The sequence below is a fragment of the Oncorhynchus gorbuscha genome, linkage group LG06, assembly GCF_021184085.1.
Source record: "Oncorhynchus gorbuscha isolate QuinsamMale2020 ecotype Even-year linkage group LG06, OgorEven_v1.0, whole genome shotgun sequence".
Taxonomy (NCBI): domain Eukaryota; kingdom Metazoa; phylum Chordata; class Actinopteri; order Salmoniformes; family Salmonidae; genus Oncorhynchus; species Oncorhynchus gorbuscha.
Window position 1 is genome coordinate 31,436,662 of NC_060178.1, and position 16,252 is coordinate 31,452,913.

Here is a 16,252-nt window from a genome sequence, read left to right on the forward strand (position 1 = left end):
GCACACTGTGGTATTTCACCCAATATATTTTGGAGTTCATCAAATTTGGATATGTTTTCAAATTCTTTGTGGGTCTGTGTAATCTGAGGAAAATATGTGTCTCTAATATGGTCATACATTTGGCAGGAGGTTAGGAAGTGCAACTCAGTTTACACTTTTGTGGGCAATGTGCCCATAGCCTGTCATCTCTTGAGAGCCAGGTCTGCATATGGCGGCCTTTTTCAATAGCAAGGCTATGCTCACTGTCATGACTATCCTGATCAGGTCAGGTTACAGGAGACCGCAACCCTACAGATTATATCTCAACCTCAACAGAGGAGGAGAGATCGGTCTGAAGATGTGGGGTTTTATGACCCCTCACGCCCCTGGTAAATCTTAGACCACACAACATTCCTGTGTCCTCTCAATATGGAGAACCAACCTCAGAACATTGAACATGCAATAAAGGGACTCTGGAACAATGGTTTCCGTCAGCCACAATGGTGGTCATGACGATAGATGGAATATGAAAATGTATGTCATTTTTGTTTTGTTATTAAAGGTTAATAGATGATGTTATTACGAAAACATTGTAACGTTAAGAGTTGTCCTAGTATATGTTTGATGTTTATACATTGTATGTTGTGTGGAAAATGTCCAAATCAAAGAGAATGTTTTGGTAAAGATGAAATGTAAAGTTAGTTGTCTAAAATTGGATTTGAGTAAAATCTAGACCTTGCCCTTAACTTGGTACGCCCAGAGAATTGCCCTAAAGGCGGTTACGCCCACGTCTGACCCGAGGTTATAAAACCTGTGAGTAAAGAATTAACAGATTACACTACGTGACCCAAGCTGCAGTCGAGGTCTAAAAAGTCAACAAACCCAAAATGCAACACAAGTTTGAAGACAAAGAAATCTTTTTCTACCCAAGCTACAGATGAGTAGCTGTGTCTAAGCGGGTGAATTCAAGTCGAACCATCTAGCCCCCACTCCCCATCGAATCGTGGTATCTACAATGTTTAATTCCTACGCTGTGAGCTTTGAGCTACAGAGCTGTCTGTCCTCAGAAGAGCCCTTCCAGAGCGAGGGCGAGGGAACAGACTCCTAAACCAAAAGGACACTGACATCGTGAGGATGACCAGAGAGTTGCATCGGAGAAGTGCGTCATTGAGCAGCCTGAATGGTCCACGCGGAGAATCCACGGAGACCTTCCCCACGTAATTACATCATTATATGCTGACCCATAAGAGCGGCAGTTTGGGGCAAGGCTAGGGTTAGAATATGCATAGCTGACAAATTCACCCAAATGTATACTTCTCTTGTGTACTTTTTGTAATTTTCTCTCTCTTTTAAATCCCCATTTTGGGTAACACGCGCCACAGTGTGTTGGCCCGTTATACTAAGTTCTAAACAATAGCCTAGAATGTGTTTTTGTGTATGTATCTTTTATCATAATTTTAGCTTTCTAGTAAATAAATACTCAACTAAATTGGTGTGGTAGGAACTCATTGGTGAGACCCGGGTCCGTGCAGATTCACGGATTATGCGTCGTTCAGAACGAGACTGTAGAGGTAACTGATTAATTAGCGGCTGTTGTAAAATCGATCGAGTTAATCGAGTTGATTTGGGAAATAGAAACTCAATAAAACACATTTTCCCATCGTTCCCCAGGTTTATGAGTTAATAATTGGTTGATTCAGCTAATCACGCAATTAGAATCCTTTAATCATTCGATGAGCAACGTCACGACATCACTGAGTCTGTACATAGTCAAAGCTTTCCTTAAGTTTGGGTCAGTCACAGTGGTCAGGTATTCTGCCACTGTGTACTCTCTGTTTAGGGCCAAATAGCATTATAGTTTGCTCTGTTTTTTTTTGTAAATTCTTTCCAATGTGTCAAGTATTTATCTTTTTGTTTTCTCGTGATTTGTTCGAGTCTAATTGTGTTGCTATCCTGGGGCTCTGTGTCTGTTTGTGAACAGAGCCCCAGGACCAGCTTGCTTAGGGGACTTCTCCACGTTCATCTCTCTGTAGGTGACGGCTTTGTTATGGAAGGTTTGTTAATCACTTCCTTTTAGGTTGTTGTAGAATTGAACGGCTCTTTTCTGGATTTTGATAATTAGCGGGTATCGGATTAATTCTGCTCTGCATGGTCTCATGTTGATGTTTGTCCCATTTAGTGAATTATTGGAATGGTGAGCGGACCCCAGACCTCACAACCATAAAGGACAATGAGTTCTATAACTGATTCAAGTATTTTTTGCCAGATCCTAATTGGTATATCAAATGTTATGTTCCTTTTGATGTCATAGAAGGCCCTTCTTGCCTTGTCTCTCAGATCGGTCACAGCTTTGTGGAAGTTACCTATGGTGCTGATGTTAAGGCCGAGGTATGTATAGTTTTTTGTGTGCTCTAGGGCAACAGTGTCTAGATGGAGTTTGTTTTTGTGTTCCTGGCGACTGGACCTTTTTTGGAACACCATCATTTTTGTCATCGCTGAAGTTCTAGGTGCAGAAGATCTAAGTGCTGCTGTAGACCCTCCTTATTTGGGGACAGAAGCACCAGATCATCAGCAAATAGTAGACCTTTGACTTCATATTCTAGTTGGGTGAGGCCGGGTGCCCTCGCCAATTTGTTGATATATATGTTGAAGAAGGTGGGGCTTAAGCTGCTTCCCTGTCAAACCCAAAGGCCTTGTGGAAATAAATGTTTTTTGATCATTTTAACCGCACACTTATTGTTTGTGTACATGGATTTTATAATGCCGTATGTTTTTCCCCCAAAACCGCTTTCCATCATTTTGTGTCAAAACTTTTTTGAAATCAAAAAGCATGAGAAGACTTTGCCTTTGTTTTGGTTTGTTTGTCAATTAGGGTGTGCAGGGTGAATACGTGGTCTGTCATACGGTATTTTGGTAAAAAGCCAATTTGACATTTGCTCAGTCCATTGTTTTCACTGAATACCTTTGACTAAGTTTTAGATGCACTATTGTAAGTGACTGTCCCACTGGATGTCATAAGGTGATTGCACCAATTTGTAAGTCGCTCTGGATAAGAGCGTCTGCTAAATGACTTAAATGTAAAATGTCTGATGTTAATGATAACGCAAGGTTGCTGTTGACGCATATTATTCTTATTCTTATCTCTTCGTTTTTTTGGGGGTGGGGCATTTTTCTTATAACTACATTGTTAGTTAAGGGCTTGTAAGTAAGCTTTTCAAGGTCTACACCTGTTGTATTCGGCGCATGTGATAAATCAAATTTGATTTGATATCGCACGGTAGTTATTGGGGTGAAATTTGTCTCTCTTTCTGAGAACGCACCTCTGACAGTCCGTCTGCCATCTGTTTCTCTCTTTCTGTCTGTCTACCTGTCTCTGTGTGTCTGCCCATTTTACTTTGCAGTGAAGAATGCTAGCTTGTTCAGTTTTGAATAGCAGTAGGGGGATATTACAGGGAGCTTGGTGGGTAAAAGGCCAGACACACAGAAATAGAAAGCTAAAGAGATTACTCAGCCTTCATCACACAAGGAAGGCTTTCTGACCAGGAACCTTCACATCTTGCTCCACTTAAGGCACTTCTGCACATGCTCATAATCTACTAGGCTTACTCACATCCCATCCTTTCCTACCCTCCACTGCAGACCCTCCATCTTAGACCAACACAACCTCTGTCTAATGAACCAGAACTGATTATTTTAACTATAGTAAGTAGCATGGGTTGTTTGATATTTGCTGAGCAATATTACTGCATGTTTACACATCAATTAAGGTCTGTATATATACTGTAGGTTCTTTCATATGGAAACAGCTTTGTGGTCTCTGTGGTTATTACATTTTTCACATGAGAATTACGCACAAGCCAAGGGCAAGGAAAATTGTTAATATTATTACGTGACATAAGCCTGGAGAGAGCAAGCATAAGAAAGTATTATGGCCCCTAGGCCTTTAATCACATAGCTGTGCATTTATTCTAGCCAAGAATACCAAAATGGTGCATAAAAACATTGGTATACATGTCAACTGTAATTCATAAACCCTGGGTGTATACAGCCAAGTGTGTCTGTGTGCAACTGTGATATGTGTGTTAGGGAGAGCGAGTCAGTGTGTGTATGTGTGTAGTTGAGCGTGCAGTTAGGGATTAAAGAAACACACGATAACAGACAGTAAGAAATGCTATATATTCTTCCTCCTTAAATCTGCTTTGATTCGGATCCCATACATCACCACGAGAGACATCTTTGTCAGTCTCCTTCCCTATCTTACTCTCCTAACACCCTTCCCTCCTAGCCCCCACACAGTCTCTCACCAACCCCTACCCTCCTCGTCTCAATCTAATTGCTAGCTCAGTCCTGCTGTGCATCAGTCGCCATGGCAAAAAAATGTTCCTCTGTGGGGTTAAAACTTAACCAATCCATAAAAACATGTGTTTTTTTTGTTGTTGAAATGATCTCTGACAGAATTTCCAGACGGCTACTTTCCCCAAGCCGTTGTCCCTCTCCCCCACTCTCTTTCATCTCAATGTTCTCTTCTCCTTGCTCTTACAGTGTGGCAGGGATCTTCAGTCCATCTTCACCTTGCTGATTTTCTCTCCCAGTAAAATTCTCATTCGTTGCCACGATGTATCTTACCCCCTCGCTCACCGTTTCTAGCAATGTCTTTCAAACGGCAGAGCACACACACTCTACACATGTATGTGGATCTGGGCATTGATGTATGTATGATCTTATTAAACTCATAGCCCTAACAAGCTGGAACATGTTTGACATAACATCCAAGCAACATCCAGCCATCTCAAGCCCTGAATCAGACTTGCGCACTTACTACAACAACAAGAACGAGTGTCTCCACCGACCGCACTGACATCCCTCCCTGACTGTATCAATAACAGGCAGAGAGGAAGATGAAACATTTACGATGTGAACACAGTGTTGGTTGGGGAGGCTCCAAACTGTGGTGTCACAATAAAGTACGCTGCCTGCTACTGTGAGTTGGCAGAGTTCCCTGTAAGCGTCACAGCTAATATAATCCACACACACACTATAGCTGCCAACAGATGCATTAGCAGCCCAACACTTTGCCTGTGAAGTGCTACAAGTAACTTCCACAGATCTAGATGGTTCAGGTGTGCTCTGATTTCAAACCTCCAATCATCGAATCATCACACTGGCTGAACACTGACTTCCTGTCAGCTCTGTGGTGTGTTGTTGGTGTGGTGCGACCTACCATACTTATTGGCTAACCTTAATGAAGTAATGTATGTCAACTGACTAGTAGTGTACTGAAGTGGTTCCCAAACTGTGGGGTGTGCGAAGGTCCGCCCTACTTACTCCTGGAAATTGTGGTAGTAGAATGCACAAGGTGCTATTTGGGAATTGGGTAGTGCATCAGCAGTTTTCCTCGTCATGTCAGTCATTGCAGGTCTTAGAGAGATCATTTCCAGATCAACTAGCCCGTGTCAGCTAATGCTTTTTAGCTCGTTTTTTTTTTTAGCCAATGTTGTAATGTTTGGGTCAATCAAACATCACATGAACACACATACATTAATTTAAGACATGGCAAAATGTGTAGAATTGTAGGAAATAAGCTTTAAATCTGCAAAATTGTTTCTCTGCCAACAAGAGGGGTGTGAACATTGTGTGTCATAAACAGTGCTTGTGCCTATAGAAATAGACGTGGGGGGTTCCGGATGTTCACCATGAATGCTAGAAGGGGGGCTTGAGTGAAAAAGTTTGGGAACCCCTGGTGTGCTATATCCTCAGGCTGTTGTTCTAGGAATTGACCAAATGTACATTTATGGATATTTCTGGTAACACTGAAATCATGACATTGGTTGTGAATAGGTCTTACCCGTCCGATGAGCACTGGCTCTGGTCCTCTGTACTCCTCAATGACAAAGAACTGGTTCCACTGCCAGCTCCGCTTACGACGAGAGCGAGACCCCACCCCTGTTAGAGTTAACCCCTCCCCCCGAGAGACTAAGCCCCGCCCAGAGATACTCTCTGGGAGAACTCTGAACTCTGGATGCGAGACAGTCTGGAGTTTCACATGATGCTTGGGGTCTCCATTGGCCTCTGCCTCCATGGAATGCTGAGCCTCAAGTGACTGAGTGTGAACATCCCCATTATCCACATGGCCACTCTTGGATGTAATTACATTCCATATCTTTCCAGGAGTCAAAGTTGTTGGAAGGGTAAAGTCTGGAGTTTGAGTTGATATCTGTATTATTTCCTCCACGCCATTATTTTCTTTGTCTGTTAATCCAGGAGTCAGTGGGATGTGGGTTGTCATAAGAACCTCAGCATTCTGACCATGATTCACCAGAGAGTTTTCTGCAGCCCTCAGTTCAATTAGGTCTTCCTGGCTGTTCTGAGCTGTAATCGGTAACCTAACAGTTAGTGAACTACATCCTCGCTGCTCCTCCCACATACAAACCAGAACAAGAAGAAGCACCGTCGGGGTGGTCATAGTGGAGGTGGTGTTTTAGTCAAATCTATTCAGAGATTTGCTGATTCTCTCCTTGGATTCTGGTTTGTCTTCTCCCCACATTGTGATTTCCTTTGCGATCCGCAGGGTCAGTCTTTATTCTGGTTTACTTTTCACTCTCACACTAACTCATTCCCGTTCTGCTGTACACATGATGCAGGACTCCCTCCCACGGCCGCAGCAGACCGGAGCTGGATTACCTGAGTAGAGAGATAATTAGAGTAATCTTAGCTGTTTTAATTAAAAGGAGAGCAAACAGCTCCGAGGTGCAGGAGGCATGAAGACATGCAGAGATGTTGACACTATTCTCATTAACTCCTCAAGACCTGAGGAGAACTGGCTGCCATTTTACAACTACACTTTGTGGGGAATATATCGCAATAGTCTGTACTGTCTGCACTGTGTTTTTGCATACAGTCTATGTGGAGATTTGTCCATCTTTTAGTGTTTCGTGAGTTAGTCTGTTGTAAAATTGCAGCATACAAATACCTATTATCTATTTATAACATAATAAAACATTACAAGGGCTCATAGATTCTCGTAACTAGTAACAAAGCATTACGTATTTTAGTTTAAAGCGTCAATGAATACTCATTGACAGAATGGGGCACATGAGACTATTGTGTTAGGTTGTGAGCTCATTATAATGCATGTAAAGGAGATTTGTCTCTGGAGGCTGAGTTTGGGCCTGAAGGGCAGAGGGTGGGGCACAGCTCCACTACTTTACTGTGTCAGACACAATTGCCACTCCATCAGATGATTGATGTCGTCCTAAAGATGGCCTCCTCATGCCTCAATGCCAAGTAGTGGAAGAAGTCCCCCTTCAAAGATTAATTGAACTCATACATATTTTAATCAATTTCTGTCATCATTTCCCAAAAGTTTAACGATCCGAGTTTCGTTAGTATTAGAGTCAGACCCCGGCCATCGATCTTGCAGGCTTTGTGCAATGAAGGCTGTCACCAACTTAAGACTGAAAATGTGTAATTAATAACTCTCTCTCTCTCTCTCTCTCTCTCTCTCTCTCTCTCTCTCTCTCTCTCTCTCTCTCTCTCTCTCTCTCTCTCTCTCTCTCTCTCTCTCTCTCTCTCTCTCTCTCTCTCTCTCTCTCTCTCTCTCTCTCTCTCTCTCTCTCTCTCTCTCTCTCTCTCTCTCTCTCTCTCTCTCTCTCTCTCTCTCTCTCTCTCTCTCTCTCTCTCTCTCTCTCTCTCTCTCTCTCTCTCTCTCTCAATTCGTTACTGTCACTCTTTACATTTCCCTCTCTCTTATTTAACACACACTCATATACAATCGTACATATTTATTTCTGTCTGTAAGAACAGAATGGCTGCCAACCTACAATCCCTGACTTGCCATGCCCAAATCCTATGTTTATATTGAATAGCCTTATCTGAGCTCCATTTTACTGTGTAATTAAAACATCTGCAATTGTATTACAAAACCATTCATTTAGATGCACATGAGGGCCTAAGTTAAAACGCTATTAACCCAAAATGACTGTGTAATATTTATCAGAATGTTTAATTTATGAAATGTTTTTATGTTTACGACAGGAACAGAATCCTCATTCATTCTCATTCAGCAATTGCCCTAGTTTCTTAACGCTTGATAACAAATAACTAATTTGAGCTATATATTCGACTTTGTTCTACCCCTCCCTTCCACATGAATTCCTTCGCCGAAGAGAAAAATTAACTGTTTAAAAGGAATAATGCTCTTTTTTTTGGTATTTTGCACACATTAATGCCACTTCATCAATATTAATGCCAGATGTGCACTCAGTCTCTCTGAGCCGATGTGTCTGTTCCCTCATCTTTAAACCATCCCATATACTGTATCTCCACTAAAGCTTTTACAGACATTCCCTTTCTTCTGTATACTGCTGCATCTTTGAATCCATTAATAGTACTTCCTGGCCCATTTTAAAACAGTTAGCTTTAGTGTTGTTCATATTGCTCTCATGTCTACTGCTCCACAATTACAGAAAAAAAACATGTAATTTAATATTATTTTTCAGCTTTTGAGATGTAAGTGTTAGTTAGAAACGTGTGTGAGGGGATCGCTGGATAGAGATATAGAGCGATAGAGATAGATAGGCAATGAAAGACTGAGGGCAAATTTACTGTTGCTGGCTCGGAGGGGGATGATGAGTGTCACACAGGCCTAAATTGCAAATCGCTGTTTCAGTCTCACTTCACTCTGTGTCTCGCTTCACTGCAAGAAAGCTGTTTCATTTTTATTAAAAATAGACTGTGCATGTCAAGCCTTTACATATATAGAGAGAGAGTAGAGGGGGGGGGGGGGGTAGAGAGATACAGAGAGAGAGTAGGGGGGGGGGTAGAGAGATACAGAGAGAGAGAGGAGAGGGGGGGTAGAGAGATACAGAGAGAGAGAGGAGAGTGGGGGGGTAGAGAGATACAGAGAGAGGGAGGAGAGGGGGGGGTTAGAGAGATACAGAGAGAGGGAGGAGAGGGGGGTAGAGAGAGAGATACAGAGAGAGGGAGGAGAGGGGGGTAGAGAGAGATACAGAGAGAGGGAGGAGAGGGGGCGTAGAGAGAGATACAGAGAGAGGGAGGAGAGGGGGGTAGAGAGAGAGATACAGAGAGAGAGAGTAGAGGGGGGTAGAGAGATACAGAGAGAGAGAGTGGAGGGGGGGGTAGAGAGAGATACAGAGAGAGGGAGGAGAGGGGGGGGGGGGAGAGAGATACAGAGAGAGGGAGGAGAGGGGGGGTAGAGAGAGATACAGAGAGAGGGAGGAGAGGGGGGTAGAGAGAGATACAGAGAGAGGGAGGAGAGGGGGGTAGAGAGAGAGATACAGAGAGAGAGAGTAGAGGGGGGGTAGAGAGATACAGAGAGAGAGAGTGGAGGGGGGGTAGAGAGATACAGAGAGAGGGAGGAGAGGGGGGTAGAGAGAGATACAGAGAGAGGGAGGAGAGGGGGGGTAGAGAGAGATACAGAGAGAGGGAGGAGAGGGGGGTAGAGAGAGAGATACGGAGAGAGAGAGTAGAGGGGGGTAGAGAGATACAGAGAGAGAGAGTGGAGGGGGGGTAGAGAGATACAGAGAGAGGGAGGAGAGGGGGCGGTAGAGAGATACAGAGAGAGGGAGGAGAGAGGGGGTAGAGAGATACAGAGAGAGGGAGGAGAGGGGGGGGGGTAGAGAGATACAGAGAGAGGGAGGAGAGGGGGTAGAGAGATACAGAGAGAGGGAGGAGGGGTAGAGAGAGAGATACAAAGAGAGGGAGGAGAGGGGGGGTAGAGAGATACAGAGAGAGGGAGGAGGGGGGATAGAGAGAGATAGAGGGGGAGAGGGGTAGAGAGAGAGAGAGTACAGAGGAGGAGAGGGGGTAGAGAGATACAGAGAGAGGGAGGAGGGGGGTAGAGAGAGATACAGAGAGAGAGAGGAGAGAGGGGGGTAGAGAGAGATACAGAGAGAGGGAGGAGAGGGGGGTAGAGAGAGAGAGATACAGAGAGAGGGAGGAGAGGGGGTAGAGAGAGACATACAGAGAGAGAGAGGAGAGGGGGTAGAGAGAGAGAGATACAGAGAGAGGGAGGAGAGGGGGTAGAGAGAGAGATACAGAGAGAGGGAGGAGAGGGGGGTAGAGAGAGAGATACAGAGAGAGAGAGAGAGAGAGGGGGGGTAGAGAGAGAGATACAGAGAGAGAGGAGAGAGGGGGGTAGAGAGAGATACAGAGAGGAGGAGGAGAGGGGCGTTAGAGAGAGAGATACAGAGAGAGGGAGGAGAGGGGGTAGAGAGAGAGAGATACAGAGAGAGAGAGAGAGATACAGAGAGAGGGGGAGGAGTGGGAGGGAGGGGAAAAGAGAGAGGGAGTGAGGGGGAGATAGAGGAAGAAGAGAAGAGAGAGGGGGTATGTGATGAAGGGAGAGCTTGGCTGGCTTAAGCAACGAAGACAGGCAAAGAGATTCTGCTCCACCCGTGCGTCTCCCTGACATTCTCTTCTTCCTTCCATTCATCTTAATGTTTTAAGACCGCTCTGCCTCTCTCTCTTTACCACCTTCTCTCGTTCTCTCTCAGTGTGTAGACAGTCCTCCCATTCTGTCCAAACCAAACTGATGAGGCCTCACTGTGACTCTACTCAGCACATCACTCATCTTGCTATTGTCAACATCTGACATTCAGACAGTCAGTCAAAGCCTAAGTGGTATGACAACCTCCCAATCAAAGTGCTGTGTTGTGGCAGACGTGTGCTCGCTCTAACAATGTGTTAGTGTTTATGACTCAGCTGTACATTCACTTGACAAATTAATGAGTTCAACAAAGACTCTGGTGAATGGGGACTGGGGAATATCTATACTGGCCGTGTGTGTGTGTATTATGTGCTGAGTGGAAATGACTGATAATGATCTTCTCTTCTCCTTTTTGATGTCCAAAGTCAAAGTGTTGTTGACGTGCAAATGTGGTACATGGTGTCTTATTCTAAGGGTCTGTTATTTCTCTCCCTACTTCCTCTCCTCTTGTGCCACACACACACACACTCTTCAAAGCTGTTCATTAGCATACTGTAGATAGGCCTACACTGAACAGCCTGGAGCACAACCTTGTCTTGTTAGAGAATTCTGGAGCTGTGACCCCTCTGACGCATGTTAATGTGATTTACACACTTGGTCTAACTATAATAATGAATGCAACGCTAACAATTTCGAGCTACTGGCGACGCGGAGACGAGCTCATCATTTTCATTACGCGAGCGCAAATCCGTGCGGAACCAGTGCGGTCTGCAGGTGAGCGTTTTTTTGCGCGCGCTCCACAACGCACGAGTCCAGGAAGAACAACAAGCTCAAACAGTCTCATGTTAAAATTAGACATTCATCCATGTTTCTCAAACGTTTAATTTAGAAGTTGTTCCAAATCTCAAATGTCCAAGTACTTCAGGTTAAAGTTTAGCCATTAACTTCAAAATCTTAAGGTTAGGCATTAACTCTGAATGGTTAAGGTAAGGGTTAAGGTTTGGGATAGGCTTATAAGAAAAATATCTTGCACCAGAGGCCATCCACCATCTCCAAGTGCCACTAAGGCACTGTTGGCCTTAGTGGCCGGTTTCCACTTCATCTGATGATGTCCTCAGACATGGATGGACATCTATACTAAGCGAAAATATAAAACGCAACATGCAACAATTTCTAAGATTTTGCAAAGTTACAGTTAGGGCTGTTACAGTGACCATATAACCACCACACTGGCAGTCATGAGTCATGACCACAGTTAAATTTCATGTGACCATTTAGTCACGGTAACTAGGCGGTAACTGGTAGTTATTAGTAGCCTACCAAACTTGCTAACGGACAGTCGCTAATGGTCTTGTACTCAGCGCTCTCTAATCACTATGATATCAACGCAAATGCAATCAAAAATCAAATCAAACACTTCATGAGAGCCCTGGCATTCAGAGCTTGAGCGGAATAGGATCACCTGTTGCTCAGTGACAGACAGCTCCTCATAGCTGGTTGATGCATGGAATTAAATAAATGTTCCTATAAGCCCATGTTGCGCAACATTTTTTATTTTTATTTATTTGATTTCACCTTTATTTAACCAGGTAGGCAAGTTGAGAACAAGTTCTCATTTACAATTGCGACCTGGCCAAGATAAAGCAAAGCAGTTTGACACATACAACAACACAGAGTTACACATGGAGTAAAACAAACATACAGTCAATAATACAGTATAAACAAGTCTATATACAATGTGAGCAAATGAGGTGAGAAGGGAGGTAAAGGCAAAAAAGGCCATGGTGGCAAAGTAAATACAATATAGCAAGTAAAACACTGGAATGGTAGTTTTGCAATGGAAGAATGTGCAAAGTGGAAATACAAATAATGGGGTGCAAAGGAGCAAAATAAATAAATACATTAAATACAGTTGGGAAAGAGGTAGTTGTTTGGGCTAAATTATAGGTGGGCTATGTACAGGTGCAGTAATCTGTGAGCTGCTCTGACAGTTGGTGCTTAAAGCTAGTGAGGGAGATAAGTGTTTCCAATTTCAGAGATTTTTGTTGTTCGTTCCAGTCATTGGCAGCAGAGCACTGGAAGGAGAGGCGGCCAAAGAAAGAATTGGTTTTGGGGGTGACTAGAGAGATATACCTGCTGGAGCGTGTGCGACAGGTGGGAGATGCTATGGTGACCAGCGAGCTGAGATAAGGGGGGACTTTACCTAGCAGGGTCTTGTAGATGACATGGAGCCAGTGGGTTTGGCGATGAGTATGAAGCGGGGGCCAGCCAACGAGAGCGTACAGGTCGCAATGGTGGGTAGTATATGGGGCTTTGGTGACAAAACAGATTGCACTGTGATAGAATGCATCCAATTTGTTGAGTAGGGTATTGGAGGCTATTTTGTAAATGACATCGCCAAAGTCGAGGATTGGTAGGATGGTCAGTTTTACAAGGGTATGTTTGGCAGCATGAGTGAAGGATGCTTTGTTGCGAAATAGGAAGCCAATTCTAGATTTAACTTTGGATTGGAGATGTTTGATATGGGTCTGGAAGGAGAGTTTACAGTCTAACCAGACACCTAAGTATTTGTAGTTGTGCACGTATTCTAAGTCAGAGCCGTCCAGAGTAGTGATGTTGGACAGGCGGGTAGGTGCAGGTAGCAATCGGTTGAAGAGCATGCATTTAGTTTTACTTGTATTTAAGAGCAATTGGTGGCCACGGAAGGAGAGTTGTATGGCATTGAAGCTTGCCTGGAGGGTTGTTAACACAGTGTCCAAAGAAGGGCCAGAAGTATACAGAATGGTGTCGTTTGCGTAGAGGTGGATCAGAGACTCACCAGCAGCAAGAGCGACCTCATTGATGTATACAGAGAAGAGAGCCGGTCCAAGAATTGAACCCTGTGGCACCCCCATAGAGACTGCCAGAGGTCCGGACAGCAGACCCTCCGATTTGACACACTGAACTCTATCAGAGAAGTAGTTGGTGAACCAAGCGAGGCAATCATTTGAGAAACCAAGGCTGTCGTATCTGCCGATGAGGATATCTACAGGATATGCTATAAAACAGAGTTTTGATGGCCTCTATTAAAAAGAGGATCCAATCAGATTTCTATACGCTAGGCCTATTATATTTATTTCTCATCTTTCCTAATATGAAGCACATTGTTTCTCTTTACAACCGGAGTAGCCTGCCTGGCTGGCATGAAAATGAACCATGGGAAAAGCGCTCTCCATTCGCTATTCAAGTGCATACGGATTACAATGCTTTCCTCCCCCTGCACCTGTTCCAACAGATAATAATGACCCATTCTAAATCCAAACTAATTTCACGCATATATTATTTAGTGTATGTAGTCTGATTGGAGTCAGAATACTATCACTTGTGAATGATGCCCAGAATGTGCAGCCTGTGCAAGAAACAGAGCAGAGCGCGTGCCTTTTATGCAACTTTTCTTCAAATTATTATTATGTATTAGAAAATCAAAACATATAGCCTAACGTTTGTATCACAACTAAAGTTGCATTAATAACTCTAAATGAAGCATATAGGAGGACCTGTTTCTTTGTTCACCACTCAACACAGAATAGCCGCATGTGCGCACTCCTTCAAATCATTTGGGGAAACTATCCTTTCTATTTTATTCAGCTATGTTCCATTTTATTGTTCTGACTGTAAAACAATATAAAATAATGCCACGGGAATTATAAGCAATTCTTGCCTGCTAAATGAACTAGTATAGCCCACAGCTATATGGCATTGCCAGATTAAGGCCTAACATAACGACAACTCATATTATGCTATTCTGTTCTTCTGAAATAGGCTACATTTCCTTCATATAATATTGTTTCTTTAGACCGGCCTAAAATAAATAATTGACGTATTGTGATGGTGCAGGCTATATTCAAAGTATTTATTAGACGTTTTTATAATGTAGACGCTCCATAGGTGCGCCATAGGCTATGCGTGGAAGCCGGAGATGCTAAATGTGTTTCTTAATTAACAGTCAAATACCGAGATCGGCAGTTATTTGCATGACAAAATGTCATGACCGCCACAGCCCTAATTACAGTTCATATAAGGAAATCAGTCAATTGAAATAAATGAATTAGGCCCTAATCTATGGATTTCACATGACTGGGCAGGGGCGCAGCCATCGGTGGGGCTGGGAGGGCATAAACCCACCCATTTAGGAGCCAGGCCCACCCAATGGGGAGCCAGGGCCATCCAATCAGAATGAGTTTTCCCCATAAAAAGGGCTTCATTACAGACAGAAATACTCCTCAGCACCCTGCCCATCAGACAATCCCGCAGGTGAAGAAGCCAGATGTGGAGGTCCTGGGCTGGCTTGGTTATACGTGGTCTGCGGTTGTGAGGCCAGTTGGACGTACTGCCAAATTCTTTAAAACGCTTTTGGAGGTGGCTTATGTTAGAGAAATAAACATTTAATTCTCTGGCAAAAGCTCTGGTGGACATTCCTGCAGTCATCATGACAATTGCACAAAATTTGAGATATCTGTGGCATTGTGTTGTGTGACAGAACTGCACATTTGAGTGGCCTTTTATTGTCTCCAGCACAAGGTGCACATGTGATCATGCTGTTTAATCAACTTCTTGATATGCCACACCTGTCAGATGGATGGATTGATTATCTTGACAACGTCGAAAATGCTCACGAACAGGGATGTAAACAAATATGTGCACAACACTTGAGAGAAATAAGCTTTTTGTGTGTATGGAAAATTTCTGGAATCTTTTATTTCAGCTCATGAAACATGGGGTGGTGGTTAGAGCGTTGGACTAGTAACCGAAAGGTTGCAAGTTCATATCCCGAGCTGACAAAGTACAAATCTGTCGTTCTGCCCCTGAACAGGCAGTTAACCCACTGTTCCTAGGCCGTCATTGAAAATAAGAATTTGTTCTTAACTGACTTGCCTAGTTAAATAAAGGTAAAAAAAATAATAATAAATGGGACCAACAGTTTATATATTTTTGTTCAGCGTAATTGTGACTTGTCTGGGTAGGAAGGGAAGCGGACTATCACATTAAAACAGTCGTTACTAGTTACCACAGCAAAAGTCATAAAGCCCACCTATTTGCACAATTTATCTTCTTAAAATCTGGTTTTAAACCTAACCACAGTGCTAACCTTATGCCTAACCCTAAGCTTAATTAAGACCAAAAAGCTTTTTATTTTTTTCATTAACGTTTACGATATTTGTGGTTGTGGAAACCCATAGGTACCATATGTCAAATCTCCGCGCTTAGTTTAGTCAACCAGAACATCCGCAGTTTGGTCCCTTCCAACGGATCTCCTGGATAACTGTGTATTGTGTCTACATTATTATGTCTGCTAAAACAGCTGACATCTGAAGACAAACATTCTTATGCACATTGTATTTGACATAGGCGCGCGCGCCACACAATTTTGGCTTTTTGTCAGATTCACCACCATGGAACATATATCGACATTGGAAGAAACATTTATTCGCATGCATAAGACTGTCAACAGCAGCTATAAAAAAATGAATAACTGATACCCCATTTATTCCGTAAAATGCATCGGCTACAGTGAAAGCTACAAATAAAACTGAATACCATTATTGAAAAAGAAAACGTTTTGTCCCGATGCATTTTTCTCATGCGAATTTCAATCTTACCTTTTAATACAGATATAATTGGGTACCTCCTTCGTCTGCCAGCGATTTAGGTAAACGCGCTGAATGAAATACAACTAGATTCCAAAGTGGGGAAGCCGGTGTTCTTCACTGGGTGCCTTTAAGCGCGCGCTCTCACTCTGGTGCTCGTGAGACTGTTCCAGTAAATTACATATCACTCCCCCTCTAT

At 43.3% G+C, this 16,252-nt stretch overlaps 1 protein-coding gene across 1 annotated transcript in view; it reads right to left on the bottom strand.

Moving 5' to 3' along the window:
• Positions 1-16,252, bottom strand: part of LOC124037092 (cadherin-24-like) — a 31,308-nt gene extending 15,056 nt beyond the window's left edge. The window contains exons 1-2 of the mRNA XM_046351735.1: positions 16,066-16,252; positions 5,825-6,660 (exon numbers count right to left, since the gene is read on the bottom strand). Coding sequence (XP_046207691.1) covers positions 5,825-6,442 — 618 coding nt within the window. The 5' untranslated portion in view covers positions 6,443-6,660; positions 16,066-16,252. The remainder of the gene's footprint in view (positions 1-5,824; positions 6,661-16,065) is intronic.